This window comes from Dendropsophus ebraccatus, chromosome 9 (assembly GCF_027789765.1).
Source record: "Dendropsophus ebraccatus isolate aDenEbr1 chromosome 9, aDenEbr1.pat, whole genome shotgun sequence".
Lineage (NCBI taxonomy): Eukaryota > Metazoa > Chordata > Amphibia > Anura > Hylidae > Dendropsophus > Dendropsophus ebraccatus.
In genome coordinates this window covers 66,342,697-66,365,132 of record NC_091462.1, presented here as the reverse complement: position 1 = coordinate 66,365,132, position 22,436 = coordinate 66,342,697, and the positions used below count along the sequence as shown (strand labels likewise).

Here is a 22,436-nt window from a genome sequence, read left to right as displayed (position 1 = left end):
TCTCTCCTCTCAATTTTATGGTTTAGTAAAGGTTTATAACATTTTTCAAGGCTTCGTAACATATATACATAGCAATAAAATACAAGGCTGCAGCCCTTAAATAAAGGCACCTTTTCTTTCTTTGTTTTTTTTTTCCCCCTTCTCTATTTGTAGTTGGTGGACACCACAGTTGAACTTGCAAACAAAGTGGGAGCTGCAGAAATAATTTCTAGAATTGTTGATGACCTAAAAGATGAAGCTGAACAATACAGAAAAATGGTTATGGAAACAATAGAAAAAATTATGGGAAATCTTGGCGCTGCAGATATTGACCACAAATTGGAAGAGCAGTTGATTGATGGAATCCTTTATGCTTTCCAGGAGCAGACTACAGAAGTATGTATTCAGTTTTTTTCCTGTTGCTAACTGAAACTTGTAAACATGAACCAAAGCTTTACAGTTCTAGAAATTATCTATATTTTTATATAATTGGCCATCAAACACTTTTTTGATTTTGTCTGTGTTTTAAGTTTATGCTCATACTTTGATATGCAAGCGGCAGTGTTGCTTGGAGGAACTCTGCAGCTGCGTAATTCTTTGTTCCTCTGTTAAACACCCAGAGTTGCACAGTAAAAAACTTCTGATCTGCTAAAATGGCACTCATTTACAAAGCCTATTAAACATCTAATCTAGATTGTGTGCCCCTTTGTTTTAATTAGCAGTCAAATACACTTTCCTTACATAGTGAGATGATAAATGATTTTTTTGACAGGGTGAGTTTGAGGGATCGCTTAATAAGCAATTATCAAATGAGGTGATATTTGCCTCATTTGACAGATAATCAGCTCTTTTTATAGGGCCTTAAATAGGCACAGTCACTAAAAATAACTTTTCAGATGTCATGAGACATGTCAAGTTATTGATCAGAACGGGTCTTACTGCTGGGACCCTCTCTGATCAGAAAATATAGCTGGGGAAAGATCACTGCTGTATGATCCTCTCCCCAGCCGGGGAATATTGATAGACTGCGTGGCCGGCTGGGGATTCCATCATGCTGCCACAAATATATTTTCTGATCAGAGTGAATGTCAGCAGTGAGACCAGCTCTGATCAATAACTTTTAACATGTCAGCCATCTCAAAAGTTAGTTTTAGAAATAGGTATGCTTTAACCCCTTAAGGACCGGGCCAACTTTTGTTTTTGCGTTTTCGTTTTTTCCTCCTTGTGTATATAAGGCCATAGCACTTGCATTTTTACACCTACAGACCCACATGAGTCCTAATTTTTTGCGTCACTAATTGTACTTTGCAATGACAGGCTGAATTTTTCCATAAAATATTTCTGTTTACACTTAACGGCCGCATGACGGGTATACCCGTCATGCGTCGTTAAGAGGTTAAGGCAGATCTTTACCTGTGCAAGTGCAGCTGCCGAGTAAAGTTTGGGTTGCTGTGAAAACAAGTTTTAGGGCACAAGCCCTGTCCTTTTTAATAAGGCTCATGTACAGAACTCGTCTGTGCTTAGGATGTTTCCACAGCAACCTGGTAATTTCGTTGACAGCTTTGTCTGCTCAGTAAAATTTAAAAAGGCCATACAGTGACATGTACACTTTTAATTATTTATTTTTCCAGTTTGCAGACCCAGTATTGATTCCAAGGTAGTAATGATTTATTACTGATCTTGATGATTTTGTAGTTATGGCTAAATGTGATATTTTTTACCCAGGACTCTGTGATGCTGAATGGTTTTGGAACGGTTGTCAATGCTCTTGGAAAAAGAGTAAAACCATATCTGCCCCAGATATGTGGAACAGTCTTGTGGCGCTTAAACAACAAATCTGCAAAAGTGAGACAGCAAGCTGCAGACTTAATTTCACGAACTGCAGTGGTCATGAAAACCTGTCAAGAGGTAGGTTTGCCTATATAACCTCCTGATATTGCAAAATAATGAGCTGGCACATTTTTTGTGGATGGATATATATATTTTTATTTATTTTTCTTTTTTCCCCATCAATTTAGGAAAAGTTAATGGGCCATTTAGGTGTGGTTTTGTATGAGTATCTTGGAGAGGAGTATCCTGAAGTACTTGGAAGCATTTTAGGAGCCCTAAAAGCAATTGTTAATGTTATAGGTAATTATTAATGACACTTTTACATATCAAATATATAGAAATTTATTAGTTACAGGGTTAATTATCTCCTAATAGGTATGCATAAAATGACTCCTCCAATAAAAGACTTGCTGCCAAGACTTACACCCATTTTGAAAAACAGGCATGAAAAAGTACAGGAAAACTGCATTGATTTGGTTGGTCGGATTGCTGACAGGTATGAGATTAGTTTTTTTTTGTGTGTGTTTTTTTCCACTCCTCCTGTAGTCTAAAATTCCTTTATTTCTTTATTTCTCTTAGGGGAGCTGAATATGTATCCGCAAGAGAATGGATGAGGATTTGTTTTGAATTGTTGGAGTTGCTAAAAGCTCATAAAAAAGCGATCAGAAGAGCCACTGTTAACACTTTCGGCTACATTGCTAAAGCAATTGGGTAACCATTTTCTTTTTTTCCTGCTTTTGATTATCCTAACCTCTTAACAACGCGGCTGTTAAGGAGGATCAGAGAGGGCTCCCGACGTGAGCCCTCTCTGCAGCCCGCGATCCTTGATTCTATGTGCAGCCAGGGACCGCAGGTCTTAGCTTCCGTGGCTGGCTAATTACCATTCAAATGCAACTGTCAAAGCTGACAGCTGTATTTGAATAGTGTATGTGGCCCCTGTCCCTGGTTTCTAGTGGGGGATCTCTCCCCCCAAACCCCCCCCCCCCCTCTCAATGGGAGATCAGTGCTGTGGTTATAGAAGTCCCCCAGGGGGCTTCTAATTACTGTATGTGAAAAAAGAATAAAGGGTTTTTATTAATAAATAACCCCCTCCCCTAATAAAAGTCCAAATCACCCCCCTTTTCCCATTTATAAATAAAAATAAATAAATCAACAAACATGTTTGGTATGGCTGCGTGCGTAATTGCCCAAAATCTTAATTTATTTCTTTCATTCCTGATCTCGCACAGTAAACGGTGTAAGTGCAAAAAAATTCCAAAGTGCAAAATTGCGCATTTTTGGTTGCATCAAATCCAGAAAAATTGTAATAAAAAGCTTTCAAAAAGTCGCATATGCGCAATCAAGGTACCATTAGAAAGTACAGATCATTACGCAAAAAATTACACCACACAGCCTCGTAGACCAAAGGATAAAAGCGCTATAAGCATGGGAATAGAGCGATTTTAAGGAACGTTTATTTTCTGTAAAAGGTTTTATTTTTTTATGAGCCATCAATTAATATAAAAGTTATACAAGTTGCATATCGTTTTAATCGTACCGACTTGAGGAACATATATAACATATCCGTTTTTCCATTGGGGAGACAGCATAAAAATGAAGCCCCCTTCACCACCCCCCCCCCCCCCACCCCCCTAAAAAAAAGAAAAAAATTGTGTTTTTTCTTCAGTTTCACCACGCATATAATTTTTTTTCTGGTTTCGCAGCATATATTATGCAAAAATTTTGCCTGTCATTGAAAAAAAAAAAAAAATTAAAACTTTTTTACAAAATTGAAATAGGGGCAATTTTATCAATCACCCGAACTATTATCACATTCCTGATCTTGCCTCAGAGTCTGACAGGAAGGATCAGCTGGCCTCTGCAGTGCAAGCCTTGATCCGTGCAGTGCAGGACACCTTGCATATTGAGGACAAGTCCCCTTCTACATCCAGGAGTGAGGTCTCCTTCAGTCGCCGTAAGTCACTGCACATAAAAATTAAGTCTGTAATCGCAAAGTATAATTGGTGTCGCCAAAAATAAGGGCTCGTATGGGTCTGTAAGGGAAAATATACAAGCAAAGTGGCCTTTTAAACACGAGGAGCACAAAAATGAAAACTGTCTTCGTCCTTAAAGGGTAATCTGCCTGTTTTGAGTATTCGTCCAAAAATTTGCATAATCCGAGGTTTCTGCCCAGTTCATCATTTTATCACAAACTGGTGCAGGCTTACGTCTTGTCAATACCAGATGAATGTGTTTTTTTTTTTTTTTTTTTTTTTACTGTACTGCAACGATTTTTGCAACTTTTTTTTTACTTAGATGCATTCACTATGGCAGTGTTAAATTTTAATAAATATTGGAACAAAATATACACCAAGCCTCATTAGAAGAGTTACACAAATTAGACTCCTAAGTAAATGTCCCCAGTGTTCTTAAAATTGCTCTATTACCTTCCTTATAACGATTTTATTTCTTGTGCCTGTCATTGGGGGACACAGCACCAGTGGATATAGGCTACTGCCACTAGGAGGCGACACTAGACAGAAGGAGACAACTCTGCCTGGCAGGCTATACCCCCTCCTACAGACACCAGGTTAATTCAGTTTTAGTCTAGTGTCCGTAAAAGGTAGACACAGGTGCTATGCACCTTTTTCTTCCTTCCTAGGTTATCAGGGGGACCGTCGGCGTGGGCTGCCACACCAGACGTAGCTGAGGGTGCACTGAAAGGTTTTTTTTTTCTTTCTTTTTTTACTTCCCCCTGCGCCGGTCACTCATCCACCAATGGCCGCTCCCTGCGGCAGGATACCCGTGCGAGGTGGCCGAAGGGGTGACCCTGCGCCCACCTGAATACTCCGGACAGGTGAGTATTCCTGTCCCTAGCGCCCTTGGGTCTCTCTCTCAGCAGGGAGGGGGGCTCTTCCTGGCCAAGTACTGTCCCCCTGTCCCAGGCAGTACAGCAGCTCTTTGTGCCCATCTTACTCCAGTGCCCCAGCAGCACCTGCAACACAGCCCTCCCTCTCCTGCAGCTCCCCTGTTGGTAGGCTCACTCAGTTGTAGCCCCCCCCCCCCCTTTTCCAGGCACCTCAGGAAGAAGGGGCTAGAGGGCGTCTCTAGGGGACAGCAGTTCCTAGGGGACAGCAGGTTTTTTTTCGTGGGATCCTTTCTTCCCCGGCTTTTGCCGGTGCTAGGCTGCCGTGGCGCACACGAGTGATGTCACAGGGGCGGAACGCCTGCCCGTTTTTGGCCCTTCCCGCCTGCTCTGATCTCATTGGCTACTGTAGCCCCCACCTTTTTCCTCCTGTGCCCCCCTCCCTTTCTCCTCCTTCCCTGCAGCGCAGCTTGTGGTGGGCTGCTGTTCCCTCAGCCTCAGCACCACGGTTTCTGTGCAGCAGCCTCTCCATCCACTGCAGCACCAACTCCAGGGTTGGGTAGGCTCACCCAGTGGGTGAAATCCTCTCCTTCACTCCCCAGGCAGCTCCTCTAGTTACCATGTCTGGTCCCCGGTACGACCCCCCCCTAGGCAGCTCGTACAGCAGTGCTTGCTGTAATAAGAAGTTCCCCTGCGGTCAACCTGGTTCCCTCTGCCTGCTGTGCCTTAACCCTTGTGCCAACTCCCAGGAGGCCCTCCCTCCTAGTTCAGATGTAGCCTCTCCTGACTGGGCCAGGTCCCTGTCCCAGGCGATCGGTGACCTCTCGAAGCTGTCTCAGGTCATGATTCATGACATTGAGCGGTTGCCCTCCACCAGTGGCACCCTCCAGGATATCTCCTTATTCCCCTTACAGAGAACAGTCTCATAACAGACCCTAGACTCTTGGTCACCTTCTCTGTGTTCCTCTGACATTTCTCCAGTCAGACACACTGCAGGCGGTTCCGCTTTCCAGCGACCCCTCTCCACCATCTCAGGGGACCCCTCTGACTGCCTCAGAGTCTGAAAGGGAGGATCAGCTGGCCTCTGCAGTGCAGGCCTTGATCTGTGCAGTGCAGGGACACCTTGCATATTGAGGACGAGTCCATTTCTACATCCAGGAGTGAGGTCTCCTTTAATCGTCATAAGTGACAGACCCTGCTTTTTCCCAGTCACTAGGACATTGCAGATCTCTTGTACAAGGAGTGGAAACACCCTGATTGTCGGATTCCATCCTCTAAATGGACAGAGGCTTTGTTTCCCTTCTCCCCTGACTTGGTCTATACATGGACGGTGCCCCCGTTTTTGGACCCTCCTATTTCACGTCTCTCCAAGTCCGCTACTCTGCTTCTGGCAGATGGTACCTCTCTCACAGACCCAGTGGATAAGAAGATTGATGCCTTCTCCATGGATGCCAGTCTGTCCGGGTGGGGGCTGTCTTCGGGAGCCACACGGCTCAGGGCTCTTGGTCCCCAATGGAGTCTCGGCTTCCCATCAACCTTCTGGAGCTCCGGGCCATCTTCCTAGCCCTGCCTCAGTGAACCGACCTCCTGAACGGTTGCCTATTTAAACCATCAAGGCGGCACCAGGAGCCACTCTTGTCATGACAGAGGCTGCTCGCGGTCTCCATTGGGTGGAGCAGTTTGTTCCGGCTCTCTCGACAGTCCACATTCCTGGGGTGGACAATTGGGCAGAAGACTATCTCAGTCGCGAGAAACTGGATCAAGGCGAATTGGTCCCTGCATCCTGGAGTGTTTCTTCAGATCTGCCGGTGTTGGGGATTCCCAGACGTGAATCTACTTGCATCAATGGCTGAACCACAAACTCCCCACTTATTTGACTCTAGACAGGTACCCTCGAGTGTTCGCGGTGGATGCCCTGGTGACCCCATGCGAACAGTTCTCTGATCTAGGCCTTCCCCTTCTCTGCCCATTCTTCCACGAGTCCCGAAGCACATTAAGGCACTCGGCGTTCCTACCATTCTTGTAGCTCCAGACTGGCCGCGCTGGTGCATGGTGCACCTCCTTGCCGACGCCCCCTGGCATCTTCCCTGCGGGCCGACCTCCTTTCACAAGGGCCAATATTCCACCACAATTTACCTCAGCTGAGTTTAACTGCATGGCTGTTGAATCTGTCGTATTGAAGTTTCGTGGTTTCTCAGAATCGGTCATCCAAACCATAATTGAAGCCCGGATGGGGAAGGCCTTCTTTTCTTGGTGTGAAGAACATACTTTTCATCCTTTTGTGTGCTCCACGCCCAAGATTATTCATTTTTGCAATCTGGCCTCAACAAGTGCCTCAGTCATTCCACCTTGCAATCTCAAGTCTCCGCCCTGTCTATTCTCTTTCAGAGGGCTCTTGCCTTTCGCCCTCAAGTGAAGACCTTTCTTCAGGGTGTGGCCCATTTTGCTCCTCCTTTCCAACAGCCTGTTGAGCCCTGGGACCTTAATTTAATCCTCTAGGTCCTGCAAAGCCCTCCCTTTGAGCCTCTGCGAAAAGTTTCTCCTCGTCTCCTTTCCTGGAAGGTCGCCTTCTTGGTGGAGATTACAGCCATTCGTAGAGGGTCTGAATTGCCGGCGATCTCTTTTCGCTCCCCTTGTTTGTTGTTCCTCCACAAGGATAAGGTAGTGCTACGCCCTCTTCCTTCCTTCCTTCCTTCCTGCTGAAGGTTGTATCAGCGTTTTACCTTTAATGAGGACATTGTCTTCCCCTCTTTCTGCCCTGTGCCCTCCTATCCTAGGGAACGGTCCCTGCATTGTTTGGACCTTGTCCGGGCCATACGGATTTTCCTGTCCATCACAGCTTTTTTTCATCGCTCTGACTCCGTTTGTATTTCCAGTGGGTCCGCACAAAGGGCTCCTCCCTTTCAGGTCACTGCTCATTCTGCTCGGGCAGTGGGGGCCTCTTGGACGGTTCGCCATCAGGCCTCAGTGTCCCAGGTCTGCAAGGCTGCCACCTGGGCTTTGGTTCACACCTTTTCCAAGTTCTATCAGGTCCATGTCCTGGCTTCCTCTGACGCCAGTCTGGGTCGCAAGGTTCTGCAGGTCGCCGTGCGTTAGGCAGGCCACATGGGGATTGTAGTCTTTATTTTTTTCCCATCCCTCTGGGACTGCTTTGGTACATCCCACTGGTGCTGTGTCCCCCAATGACAGGCACAAGAAAAGAGGATTTTTTTTGTACTCACCGTAAAATCCTTTTCTTGTGGCTTCATTTGGGGGAGACTGCTCCCAACCTGTTTTGTTTTTGTTTTTTTGCTCTCGGGCCTTGTTCTGTTCTTGGGTTCTCGTTCCCGGGACCAGCCTGGTTTTTACCTGTGTTTTTGTTTGCTAATTCCTACTGCTTGTGACTAAACTGAGTTAGCCTGGTGTCTGTAGGAGGGGTATAGCCTGCCAGACGGAGTAGTCGTCTTCTGTTTAGTGTCGCATCCTAGTGGCAGTAGCCTATACCCACTGGTGCAGTTTCCCCCAATGAAGCCACAAGAAAAGGATTTTACGGTGAGTACAAAAACAATCATCTTTTTTTGGTCTATGGGGCTATTAGGTGTCATTTTTTATGCCATTATCTGTACTTTACCATAACTGGTACCTTGCTTGAGTATAGGTAAAAATCAGCAATTTAGCACTGACATTTTTGCGGTTCTTTTTACTGTGCAAGATCGGGAATGCGATAATTTAGTAGTTCGACTAATTTTTGCATACAGCCATATCACATTTTTATTTATAAAACGAGAAAAAGGAGATTAAAACTTTTATTATAGGATGGTATTTTTTTATTGATGAAAAAACTTTTTTATTTTTTTTTTACACAGTAATTTGATCTGCCTAGTATACCACCATGGGTAAGGATTTCTAGGCATTTAAAGTGTTAATTAACTGCAGTACATTCGTTTTTCCGTGGAAATAACAGCCTGTTTTTTTTTTGTTGTTTTTTTTTTAACCACGCCCAGGTTCATGCTTATGGCGCCGTTTCATTCCTGGGCACCGTTCGGGGCAGAAGCACTTAAGGTGGGCCAGCCTGCACCCAGTGGAAAAAAAACCCCTTCCCTCTATGACATGGCTCCATAGGAATCGATGGAGCCGCATTACAGAGGGTTTCTTCCCACTGGGGGCAGGCTGGCCATCTCCAGTGCTTCAGTCCTAGCCAGTGCCCAGGAATAAAACAGCGCAGTATGTGGAATCTGGGTCACTGTTCAAAAAAAGGATCAGCTTCCCGGCGCTGTTCTATACATCTCCTCCAGAGTTATAACATTTTTTTTTCCACCTACAGAGCTGCTTGGAGGCTAATTTGTTCCACTATGATCTATAGTTAGTTGGTACCATATTAGTGGTGTAGTGGTGGGAATTTTAAATTTAGCTTTTTATTTAAAAAAAAAAATGGTTCTGTTTTTTGCTTGACCATGATATTGTTATTTTGAAGTCTATCCTAAGTCTGGTTTTGATTTTTCCTCCCCCTCTCTAGACCTCATGATGTTCTTGCAACACTTTTAAATAACTTAAAAGTACAAGAAAGACAAAATAGAGTGTGCACCACAGTGGCTATTGCTATTGTGGCTGAAACATGTTCACCGTTTACTGTTCTTCCTGCGCTGATGAATGAATACAGAGTGCCAGAACTGAATGTCCAGAATGGTGTGTTAAAATCTCTGTCCTTCCTTTTTGAATACATTGGAGAAATGGGAAAAGATTATATTTATGCTGTAACACCTCTGCTTGAAGATGCTTTGATGGACAGGTAAATTAGTCTAACACTTTACATTTTATATTTTCAGTTGTATTTTCAGTTATGGTAAACAAAAAAAACAAATAAATTAGTTTTATGACTGTTAAAGAAGTGTGACCCCCCCCCCCCCCCTTTTTGTTTCTTCTTCTTTAAAGGCAGTGGCATGGGGGAAAGTAACAAAGGGTAGTAACTCACTTCCTGTGCCTCTTCAGCCCTGGATCTTCACTCTGGGACCACCGCCAGGCACTGCACAAATCATGACCCGGCTGATGGACTGGCCGCTGCTCCAGTCACTAATTGGCTGAGCAGGCTGTCCATCAGCCGTGACAGGCATTTTCCTCAACTCGGGGTGGGGGATGGATGCAGAGGCAATGCCTTCCAACAGGGTTCCAAAGGCTGGTCCTGCTTTTCAGTGTGGGCACGGAGAGAGAAGTTAGGACTTGTTGTTACATTGCCCCCTGGCCCTGCCAACTGTGACATGGCCTGGCATAGGTTCCCTTTAATGCAGTAGAAAAGCACCTAAGTGAAACTGATGCTTGAACCGATCCCATTGTTATCAGTATGACAGTTTACAGCGTCTGGCAGGTCATCAGGGCTGCCAGTCCACCAGATAAGAAAGCCTCTTGCAGTGGATGCCAGGTACAGCTGCATACAGTTTGCCACACCTTTTTTTTTTACCTCTAGCTTGCAATATGGTAATGTGTATTTATAGATATTACAGGTAAGCTAAAAGAAATATTAGAAATTTGTAATCTGGCTCTCTGGCTTTTCGTAAACTATAACTCAAACTCACAGTATGCTGTTTGGTTGCTGGTGTCTAACCGCAGAGGACTCTCCGGCTGAATAGTGTGGAGAGACTAGCATGCTCACCACTACTCTATTTACTCCATAGAGAATTAATGGAGCAGCAGGGAACATGCTCATCTAAGCGCTCAATTCAGGTAAGATTGTTTGGTTCCTGTTTACAAGATCACGGGATCCCAGTGTAAAAAAAACTTATGGCAATTGATGACACCTTACTGTATCTCAGCTGTTTCTCGTCAAAAAAAGAGAATTGAAAAAATCATGATTTACTTTTTGCAGTAGTTTGTATTCGTTCTGGCTGTGTTTTTCTGTCCACTTTAGTGTTTCAGTATTTATAATTTTAAATTGCTGTGTTTTTTTCTGTTTTGTTTTTTAATTCATCTTTTTGTGAAGTGGGAAACTAGAATAAACTGATCCATCCATTTAAGCCCCCGTTGATTTCAGTGGGTTTTTGCATCTCATCAGTTTGTTTCCTTGATTTCAACAGAGATAAAATGTGGTCTGCACAAATGCATATATTTTTTCTATATAGCTTAAAGGGTTTGGCCACTTTGTAGTAAAATTGTTCAGTGTACAGTATTAGTAAAATTGTTCAGTGTACAGTATTAGTAAAATTGTTCAGTGTACAGTATTAGTAAAATTGTTCAGTGTACAGTATTAGTAAGTGTACTCACTGTATGTACTGACAGCAGCTCCATGTGTACCTCATTGAGCTAAAATCACACTCCCCTCATCCAAGCTGTGGTGTCCTGCTCTGTGGTGTTTCTTTCTATGAGATGATTGACATGGAGGAGCATGTGACCCTGCCCCGCCCCCCCCCCCCCCCCCCCCCCAGTGTCCACAATAGGCATATACAGGCTCAGTGGTAGACACTGGTGCAGGGCATGGTCACATGCTCCTCTATGTCAACCATCTCATAGAAAGAAACACCACAGAGCAGGAGAGCCTGATTTTAGCTCTGAGGTACACAGGGAGCTGCTGTCAGTATATACAGTGAGTATAGTAAAATTGCTCAGTGTACAGTATTAGTAGGTGTACTCACTGTATATACTGTATATATCTGCAGATATGCAACAAAATTTTGTGAAAAATGCTATTTTTCATGAAAAAATTAGCTTTCTTCTAATATAAAATTTTCTCGGTCACCACACAGGTTTAATCATGTAATAATTGTATTGTCAGCGTCATTAAGCACGCGGCGATACTAAAATTGTGTACTATTCCTCTGATCAGCACTGCAGTACAATATGCCTGTAATAGGAAAAGCTGATCAGACTTAGCCTTAGGCTGAGCCTGACCAGCTACCGTAGCTGTGACACCAGGAGGCTTCGGGGAAGCCCCCTGATGTCACAGCTCCATCGGGGCTGTGCAATCTTACTGCACAGCCCCAATTGAGGACAAAGGGAGGATTCTCCCTTCATGCAGCACTATAGGTGCTGCGATCGCACTGATCGCAGCTCCTATAGGGCTCAGTCCAGATCTCGGCAGGTGCCCGGCTATCACTGACAGAAGGCCCCCCCCCCCTGCGCCCGTGTCATCCCTGGCACGTCCATCAGCAGGAACGGCAAGCAGATTTGGACGTGTCGGTACGTCCATATGGGGGAAGGAGTTAAAAGTGAGTTAAAGCAGTATCTTTTCTTAATATCCATTAACGCATAATTGTTTTTCTTTTAATACGTGTATAACATGCCTTGAATAGAAATAAAAACTGTGTGATCCTAGCACTTTAATATGATCGTTAACGTTTACTGCTAATTAAAATGAGTGTTTAAGGTACAAATTGGATTTTAGAAGAATTTACTTTTTTTGTGTCTTACAGAGATCTTGTGCATAGACAAACAGCAAGTGCAGTTGTGCAGCATATGTCTTTAGGTGTATATGGATTTGGGTGCGAAGATTCTTTGAACCATTTGTTAAATTATGTATGGCCGAATGTATTTGAAACCTCTCCTCATGTAATCCAAGCTGTTATGGGAGCTCTTGAAGGTCTTAGAGTTGCTATTGGGCCTTGCAGAATGCTACAGTACTGCTTACAGGTAAATAATATTTTAATTACTTTTTTTTTTTTTCTTTTTAAACTTAAATGTGCACTGAAAAAAACCTTTTGACGTATCAAAGTGGTCATGTCATCGGTCGTGTTCTGAGTGTTCAGACTGTGATAGCAGAACAAGCCAGGAGAAGTCTGCGCAGTGTGCGTTTATTCCTGGTTCAGTGTCCTTTTACAAATGCACAGACTTGCATTATTTGGCAGCCTGGGTCTGGGAGTAAAAATAATTCAAGGTAAAAAAATAAAAAAACACATGCTTTAACCCCTTAACGACATCGGGCGTACCCATACGCCCACGTTGCCTGGGCTTTAACGCAAACGGGCATATAGGTACGCCCGATGTTTCCCCGATCGCTGTGTGTTCACACACAGCGGTCGGGGAAGATGGCCTGCTATAAATCATAGCAGGCCATCTTAGCTTCACGGCACGGGGGGTGGTTAACACCCCCTGTGCTTACGATCGCTGCTATAGGCTGATCAATTCAGATCAGCCAATAGCGGCGATCGGAACCTTTCCGGGTCATCGATGACCCGGAAAAAAATGGCGGTCGGTGCTGTCCGAGAACGGCACCGACCGCCATTACTGTAAAAAGTAATGGTGGTCACCGTGCCACTGGCCCGGCCGTTCACGGCGATCGGGCCGGTGGCACGGCGATCAGAGTCCCACAATATAGTAAATACCTGCCCTGGACCCCTCAGCTAGGTAGCCGAGGGGTCCAGAGCAGGTATTTGTACATTACTCACCTGTCCTGGGCTCCTGATCGGCGTCTTCCGGGTTCGCGGCGTTCTCGTCTTCGTTCGGGTCTTCGGCTTCCTCCGTGACGTCACGTTCGGCTTCTCTCGGCTATTTTCGGCTCCAGCGTCTGCTTTTTCCGTATTTTGCGCTCTGCTGCCCTCTAGCGGCTGATATGTGTAATACACTTATTAGCAGCTACAGGGATGTTCAGAATGTAGAAAAAGTTGTTTTTTGTTTGTTTTTTTCAATTTTTTTTTTTTCTATTTTCCGCACCCTATCGCCGCTGAGTGTTGATCAGCATCGCACGAAAGTGCGCTGCTAATCAGCAACTCCTCCTTTTTGGCGTAGGGTGTTTTTTTTCTATATTCTACTGCCACGGTCTGCTAATAAGTGCCGCACATAAGTGTGGCATTTATCAGCAACTGCTTTGTTGGCGTAGTTTTTTTTTTAATACTTACTGTAAAAAAACACGTAAAAAACACTACATTACACCACACTACATTGAATAAAGTTTGACACTACACCACTACATACCCCATATACTAGTCCCTGTATAAAGATGGCCCCTAGGGTGTTTTCGGTGTCGGAAGCATACGTTATTGCCTCCGACACCGAAACAGCCAGTAAGGATGAATGGGGGGATCCTTCTTTCCTCCATTCATCCTCATCATCCTCATCATCCAGTGACGTGTCTGGGGGTAGCGTAGCGTACGCTGCCCCCCAGACACGTCTTTTCCGCCAGTACCGTCCCAATAAGAGATGGCGGTATGGTGTGAAATTCTACAAACTGTGTGAGCGTACCTCAGGGTACACTTACAGATCTAGGGTACGTGCACAGTGCGGAATGGCGAAGGATAACCCTTCGTGCATTCTGCAGCTGGCACCCGCCGGCGGACTGATGCGGGCGCATGTCTCCACCCGTGTCATAAACTTCATGTTATGCATGGGCGGATTCGACCGTCCGTCCAAAGAATGAACACGTTGGACGGAGAGCGGAATCCGCCCGTGCATAGAATGGAGTCTATGACACGGACGGAGACGTGCGCCTGCATCAGTCCGCCGGCGGGTGCCAACTGCGGAATGCACGAAGGGTTATCTGTCGCGATTCCGCAGTGTGCACGTACCCTTAGAGTGTATGTAGGAAGGGACACCCGAATCCAGCCCCAGATGACCCCAGATGCCCCCTCCCCCCCATCCTCGGAACAAGTGGGAAGATCGTCCGGGAACTGATCTTCCCACTGCTGGATAAAGGTTACCACCTGTACGGGGATAACTTTTATACCAGCACCCCCTCTTCTGGTCCCTCGCTGCCCGAGCTACTGTAGCTTGCGTCACGATCCGAAAATATCAGAAGTAGTAATAGAGCCCTAATATTAAGCAGCCATGGAGCGGACCCAGCGCTTCTGGATATGAAGGACCCCGTATCGCACCAGGACAACATTTTCCAGGTGACGTCCCCCACACTGGAAAACAGGAGACCTCAGAAGAAGTGCAGAGTGGGGTGTAACAGGGGGATCGGGAAGGACAACATTTACCAGTGTGACACCTGTCCTGATCACCCCGGCCTCTGCATACTGGATCGCTCCAAGGCGCACCACACGTCATCAGAGTTCTACATTATCTAAATTCTGTCCCTTATTCCTATTTCAGGGGTCACGTTGATCCAGGGATTATTCTGATCGCCATTATGGAGTCGGGAAGGAATTTTCCCCTGTGATGAGGCTACTGTCGTCTGCCTCACGAGGGGTTTTTGCCTTCCTCTGGATCAACACAGGTTGAATTTGATGGACACCTGTCATTTCCAACCTTAAAAACTAATAATTGGCCTAATACCCCCAAATAAATTAGAATGGTCCCTTTTCCCCAGCTAATTAGGTATGGCCGCCATTCCCATTAGAGGATGCCATGATGCAATTACAAAGCCTCTGTGCGGCCAGGACAGTAGAAACCCCCCACAAGTGACCCCATTCTGGAAACGACACCCGATAAGGAATCTAACAAGGGGGGCAGCGGGGATATGGCCCCCTGGTGACGGCCACATTTGGGACGTGAAAATGAAAAAAATTGTATTTTTTATTTTCTCGGCACATGTTCTACGTAAGTGCCCGTCACCAGTGGGGTCCATATCCTCACTGCACCCCTTGTTAGATTCCTTATGGGGTGTAGTTCCCAGAATGGGGTCACTTGTCGGGGGTTTCTACTGTCCTGGCAGCACAGGAGCTTTGTAATTGCGACATGGCCTCTATCCTCCATTCCAGCCTCTAAATGGCGCTCTGTCCCTTTGGTGACTTGCCCTGTGCCCATATGGCACATTATGCCCACATGTGGGGTATATTCGTACTCAGGGGAAACTACCCTACACGTTTTGTGTTCCTTTTCTTTTTTAACCCCTTGTAGAAATGGAAAAAAAAATCAAGGCTAGACCAACATTTAGTGTAATTTTTGTAAAATTTTTACTCTAAATCATTAATCTTGTCATGATTTTTTCATTTTCACAAGGAGTTAAAAGATAAAAAAAAAACATTTAATGTGTAGCACAATTTCCCCTGAGTACGGAAATACCCCACATGTGTACATAAAGCGCCATTCGGGTGCAGGGTAAGCCTCCGAAGGGACGGAGCGCCATTTGGTTTTTGAAGGCTGGATTTGGATGGAATGGATTTCGAGGGGCCATGTTGCATTCAAAAGGCCCCTGTGTCGCCAAGACAGTTAAAACCCCCCACAAGTGACCCCATTATGGAAACTGCACCCCTCAGGGAATGTAACAAGGGGTGTAGTGAGCATATGGACCCCACTGGTGACGGGCACAAATGTGGAACAATGTGGCGTGAAAATGAAATATTACATTTTTTACACTATAATGTTGGTTTAGCCTTGAATTTATCATTTTCACAAGGGGTTAAAAGAGGAAAAAAAAAACAAAATGTGTAGAGCAATTTCCCCCGAGTCCGTAAATACCCCACATGTGGACATAAAGCGCCATGTGGGCGCAGGGCAAGCCTCCCAAGGGAAGGAGCACCATTTGGATTTTGGAGGTTGGATTTGGCTAGAATGGATGATGAAAGCCATGTCGCATTTACAGAGCCCTCGTGCTGCCAAAACATTGGAAACCCCCCACAAGTGACCTCATTCTGGAAACTGCACCCCTCAAGGAATCTAACAAGGGGTGCAGTGAGGATATGGACCCCTTGATGACGGGCACATTTGTGCCATGAAAGTGAAAAAATGAAATTTTTTACTTTTACGTCACATTGTTCCACATTTGTGCCCGTCACCAGTGGGGTCCATATGCTTACTGCCCCCCTTGTTAGATTCCTTGAGGGGTGTAGTTTCCAGAATGGGGTCACTTGTGGGGGGTTTCCAGTGTCTTGGCAGCACGAGGGCTTTGTAAATGCGACATGGCGCTTGAAATTCTTTTCAGTGAAATTCAGCTTCCAAAAGCCAATTGGCGCTCCTTCCCTTTGGAGGCTCGTCCTGCGCCCCCTTGGCACTTTATCGCCACATGTGGGGTATTTCCGTACTCGGGAGAAACTGCGTTACACATTTTGTGTCTTTTTTTGCCTCTTATCCCTTTAAGAAAATGAAAAATTGAAGGCTAGAACAACGTTTTAGTGTAAAAAAAATATATATTTTTTTTTCACGCCATATTGTTCGGAAAATCTGTGAAGCACCTATGGGGTCCAGATGCTCACCGCACCCCTTGTTACATTCCTTGAGGGGTGTAGTTTTCTAAATGGTGTCCCTTTAGGGGTGTTTTTTAGGTTTTGGCACCCCAGAGCCTCTGCCAACCTGAAGTGGTACAGTCAAAAATGACCAAATATAACGGAGGCGTTGAAAATCACTAGGCGCTCCCTTATATCTGAGGCTTGTGGTTGCGTCAAATAGCGCAATAGGGTCACATATGGGGTATTTCTATAAACTGCAGAAACGGGACAATAATTATTGGGGTGCATTTCTCTGGTAATAGGTTTATAATTATGAAAAATATTGGATTACAATAAAATCTCTGCACAGAAAATTAAAATTTTCAAATTCCTTACACACTTAGCTTTTATTTCTGTGACTCCCCTAAAGGGTTAAAACACTTTCTGGATATGCTTTTGCAGAGTTTGGGGGGTGCAGTTTCTGAAATGGGGTGCTTTGTGGGGCTTTCTAACATACAGGCCCCTCAAATACACTTTAAACCTGAACAGGTCCCTAAAAATATCTGATTTTGAAATTTGACTGAAAATTTGGAAATTTGCTGCTAATGTTTTAAGCTCCCTATTGTCTAAAAAAAATGAAAGATAGTTTAATAAATGCCGCCAACATAAAGTAGACATGTTGCTAATGCTATTTAATATATAATTTATGTGGTATAACCACTTTCTGTATACGCAAAAAAGTTTCAAAGTTGGAAAAAATGCATTTTTTCACATTTTTTCACATTATTTGGGATTTTTTCATAAAGATTTGTTATGAGTATCGACTCCAATTTACCAGAAATGTGAAGTACAATATGTCACGAGAAAACAATCTCAGAATCAGCCGGATAGGTAAAAGCATCCCGAAGTTATTAATGAATAAAGTGACACAGGTCATATTCATAAAATTTGTCTCTCTCATTAAGGCCATTTCAGGCTCTGTCCTTAAGGGGTTAAAGTGTACCTGTCGGTTCCCTTTTTTTTTTTTTTATTTATTTTTTTTTTTTTTTCAGAATTCAATAGTACAGGTGATTTTAAAGAAACTTTGTAATTGGGTTTATTAGCTGAAAAATGCATTTTTATCATGAAAAAGCAGTTTGAAGCTCTCCCCCCTGTCTTCATGGTTCTCTATGGAGAGGGGAGGGGTGGAGGGAGATGAGGCACCAAAAAGTCAGCACTGACCTCTAAAAACTGGCTTTCACACAGTTCCCACTTTGTAATCCTTTGTTCTCTGTTGGTGACTAATCTCCCTCTTCCCCCTCCCCTTTCCATAGAGTAGACAGGGCTCGTCTGATGTAAGCAAGTTAAGATTTCCTGATGAGCAGTGAAGGAGAGAGGTGTGTGTGTGTGTGTGGGGGGGGGACCTGTAGAAAGTCTTAAAATGTAGATAATGGCATATTTGCCTAATACACACAATTACAAAGTTTCTTAAAATCGCCTTTACTATTTATTTATGAAAAAAAATGAAACGACAGTGGCACTTTAAAAGCACAGCCAAAAGAAAGGTAGGATCTAAATGGTGTAAAAAGTAGGTAGATCAACTTTCACTAAATTGAGTCCTCTTTAACCCCTTAAGGACAGAGCCAATTAGCATTTTTGCGCTTTTTTTTTTTTCCTACTTGTGTTTAGAAGGCCATAGCACTTGCATTTTTCACCTAGAAACCCACATGAGCGCTTTTTTTTTGCGCCACTAATTGTACTTTGTAATGGCGGGCTGAATTTTTTCATAAAGTACACTGCAAAACCCCAAAAATTCAAAGTGTGGTGATTGTAAAAAAATAACACATTTTTTTTATTTGGGGGGTATTTGTTTTTACTCCGTTCACCCTGGGGTAAAACTAACTTGTTATACATGTTCCTCAAGTCGTTACGATTACAAAAATATTTAACATGTATAACTTTTCTTTTATCTGATGGCTTGTAAAAAATTCAAACCATTGTAACAAATATATGTTCCTTAAAACCGCTGTATTCCCATGCTTATAGCGCTTTTATCCTTTGGTCTATGGGGCTGTGTTAGATCATTTTTTGCGCCATGATGTGTTCTTTCTATCTGTACCTTAATTGCGCATATGCGACTTTTTGATCACTTTTTATTAAATTTTTTCTGTATTTGATGCGACCAAAAATGCGCAATTTTGAATTTTTTTGCTCTTGGCGTTTACTGTGTGAGATCGGGAATGTGATAAATTTAATAGTTCAGGGCGATTACACACGCAGCGATGCAAAACATGTTTGTTTATTTTTTTTTTTTATTTATAACATGGGAAAAGGGGGGTGATTGACACTTTTACTAGAAGCCCCCTGGGGGACTTCTAGTATAAGTACACTGATCTCTCATTGAGATCTATGCTGTATAGTTATACAGCATAGATCAATGAGGTGGGCACTGGATTGCTTAGCCGTGATCAGCGCCATTACAGCAAAGACCCTGGCCCGAGCCGGATGTGTGGATCGCTTCTCTGGGACAACGTCCCGTGGGGGGCGATCCACCCCACTAGACACCAGGGAGCTGCTGCAGTAAGTAATCTGATGCAGCTGTCAACTTTGACAGCTGCATCCAATTACGCTAATTAAGTAATTGGATGCAGCTGTCAAAGTTGACAGCTGCATCCGATTACTTACTGCAGCCGCTCCCTGGTGTCTAGTGGGGTGGATCGCCCCCCCCCCCCCCCCCCGGGATGTTGTCCTGGAGGAGCGATCCACACATCTGGCTTGGGCCGGGGTCTGCGCTGTAATGGCGCTGATCCCGGATCAGCACTCGATTGCTTCTGGCTGCAGCAGCTGGAAGCAATCCAGTGCCCATCTTATTGATCTATGCTGTATAACAATACAGCATAGATCTCAATGAGAGATCAGTGTACTTATACTAGAAATCCCCTAGGGGGCCTTGGTCCCGGGTTACATGCCCCACCCGGGACCGCGGCGCTTCAGAGCGGGGTCGCTGCGCGGCCCTGCTCTGAACTCCCTGAGGTGACTGCAGGGCGTAAATATACGCCATGTGTTGTAAAGAGTACCTGTCACCACCCCCCCCCCCCCCCCCCACCCCCCCGTGCCAGGGTGACAGGCTCCCGACCCCCAACTAGATCCCCTTATACTGACCTCATCTGGCAGAGTCCCGCTCCTGGAGCCGGTCCCGCGATTGAGAACTCCCAGTCAGAAGCCGGTCCGCACACTGTGGAGATAGGTCCGGCGTCCATAGCTGGGATCTAGCTGGGGGTGTGGAGCCTATCTCCACAGTGTGCGGACCGGCTTCTGACTGGGAGTTCTCAATCGCGGGACCGGCTCCAGGAGCGGGACTCTGCCAGATGAGGTCAGTATAAGGGGATCTAGCTGGGGGTCGGGAGCCTGTCACCCTGGCACGGGGGGTGACAGGCCTCCTTTTAAGGGGTTAAGGAGCAGATAAATGGTAAACTTATTGGATGTTACTCACCCTGATAATTGAACCCCCAGGGTTGAACAATTGCTAGATTGTTTATGCAGCCCTTTGCTTTAATCAGCCATACAACCCTTATGCTTTAATCAGCCATACAACCCTTAAGAGAAAGTTACACATCAGTGTAAAGTTTAATTATGGGACAGGACAGCTCACGCAGACTGAAGATGGTAGAGCATATAAAAGGAGGTTTAAAGTGGAGCGTCATATAGGCTGTGTACAAATATACTCACATAGAGCTCACATACAAATCTAAAGAGGTTGTTCACCAAAATGTTTTCTTTTAAATCATTGCTAGAGAAAAAAATCTCCAATCTTCCAGTACTTATCAGCTGCTGTATGTCCTGCAAGAAGTGGTGTATGCTCTCCAGTCTCTCTCAGTACTTTCTGCTGTCACCTCTGTCCATGTCAGGAACTGTCCAGAGCAGTAGCAAATCCCCATAGAAAACCTCTTCTGCTCTTAAGACTGGAAACAATACCACTTCCCGCATGACATACAACTGATAAGTATTGGAAGCCTTGAGCTTTTTTTAATAGAAGTAAATTACAAATTTCTGGCACCAGTTGATTTATAAAAGAAAATTTTTGGGGGGTGAAATACCCCTTTTTTTAAGCTCTGCAGAGTAAATGGGCCACTAATTGCTTGGAAATTTGACACACAGAACAAAATTGTTAGTTATTCGTTTCCATTTAGTAATGGTAAAAAGATGAAAAATCCCCTTTAACACTCGTGTTCTGCTATGTAACCTTTCTGTTGTATGTTCAATTATTACAATTAAATGTTAAAATTTTATTCGTAGGGCCTTTTCCATCCTGCCAGAAAGGTCAGAGACGTTTATTGGAAAATTTACAATTCAATATATATCGGATCACAAGATGCGCTTATTGCACACTATCCTCGTATCTACAATGATGAAAAGAACACTTACATTCGTTATGAGCTTGATTACATCTTATAAAACATGTCTCATTTGTTCTTTTTTTTTTATTTTTTAAATGCTTAAGTGCTTTAGAAGTAGTACTAAAGGTTCCCTGCAGAAGCTTTATAGCATATGTTTTAGATAAGCATGTTTTCATGTAAAAATGTGGCCCAGAAAGCTGTGATGTCATTAAATATCTGCATTTTTTGATCATTCTTTTTGTGGTTCAGACATTCCTGGTGCTTAAAAGGGATGTGTATTTAGGCAAATAAACATTTTGTGTAAAATAAGTCCATGTTGTGCTTGCCTTTTTCTCAGTGTACTTATTCTTTGAGCTGTTAACATGTTTTTGTATTTGCTTAAATATTTAAAGGGAATGTGTCGCCAAGTAAAAAAAAAATCTGAAAGTGTTAAAACTGAATTTGTTATTTTTTTTTATTAATTTATGTGTTTTTCTTTTTTTTACATGTAAGGAAATATGAAAAATTAACGATCTAATTTTCCATATTTCCCAGTGATGGCCACCAGGGGGAGCTCCAGCAGGAAACTGCTGGTAAAAGCAGCCTGAAAAAGGGATGCTGAAATAAAGGCTGTCCCTGCTCAGCTGCTGTGACATCATCACCTCCCCCCTCTTTTCACAAAAGAACAAAGAGGGGAAAGGTAATATTATGTGTACTGTGTTGGGCATCGCCATTTTGTTGTTGTCTGCACAGCAGTACAGCCAGAGGAAGCATGTGACACTGCGGACACCAGAGAACAATAGCCTGTGCTCTCCTGTGTGTCTGTCTATCTATCTATCTATCTATCTATCTATCTATCTATCTATCTATCTATCTATCTATGTGTATGTATATATATATATATATATTATAATATAATATTATATATTATATATATATATATATGTGTGTGTATATATAATATATATGTATATATATATATATATATGTGTGTGTATATATAATATATATATGTATGTATATATATATATATGTGTGTATATATAATATATATATGTATATATAAATATATATATATGTGTGTATATATAATATATATGTATATATATATATATATATATATATATATGTGTGTGTGTGTATATATAATACTTCCCCTGTGATGAGGCTACTGTCGTCTGCCTCACGAGGGGTTTTTGCCTTCCTCTGGATCAACACAGGTTGAATTTGATGGACACCTGTCATTTTCAACCTTATAAACTAATAATTGGCCTAATACCCCCAAATAAATTAGAATTGTCCCTTTTCCCCAGCTAAATAGGTATGGCCGCCATTCCCATTAGAGGAGGCCATGATGCAATTACAAAGCCTCTGTGCGGCCAGGACAGTAGAAACCCCCCACAAGTGACCCCATTCTGGAAACTACACCCCATAAGGAAT

General features: G+C 43.8%; 1 protein-coding gene across 1 annotated transcript in view; it reads left to right on the top strand.

The window, feature by feature from the left end:
* The window catches only part of SF3B1 (splicing factor 3b subunit 1), a 128,364-nt gene extending 107,107 nt beyond the window's left edge, over positions 1–21,257 (top strand). Inside the window, exons 18-25 of the mRNA XM_069983565.1 lie at positions 154–375; positions 1,705–1,887; positions 1,998–2,109; positions 2,185–2,305; positions 2,389–2,520; positions 9,150–9,422; positions 12,034–12,250; positions 20,917–21,257. Coding sequence (XP_069839666.1) covers positions 154–375; positions 1,705–1,887; positions 1,998–2,109; positions 2,185–2,305; positions 2,389–2,520; positions 9,150–9,422; positions 12,034–12,250; positions 20,917–21,075 — 1,419 coding nt within the window. The 3' untranslated portion in view covers positions 21,076–21,257. The remainder of the gene's footprint in view (positions 1–153; positions 376–1,704; positions 1,888–1,997; positions 2,110–2,184; positions 2,306–2,388; positions 2,521–9,149; positions 9,423–12,033; positions 12,251–20,916) is intronic.
* The last annotated feature ends 1,179 nt before the right edge of the window (positions 21,258–22,436 follow it).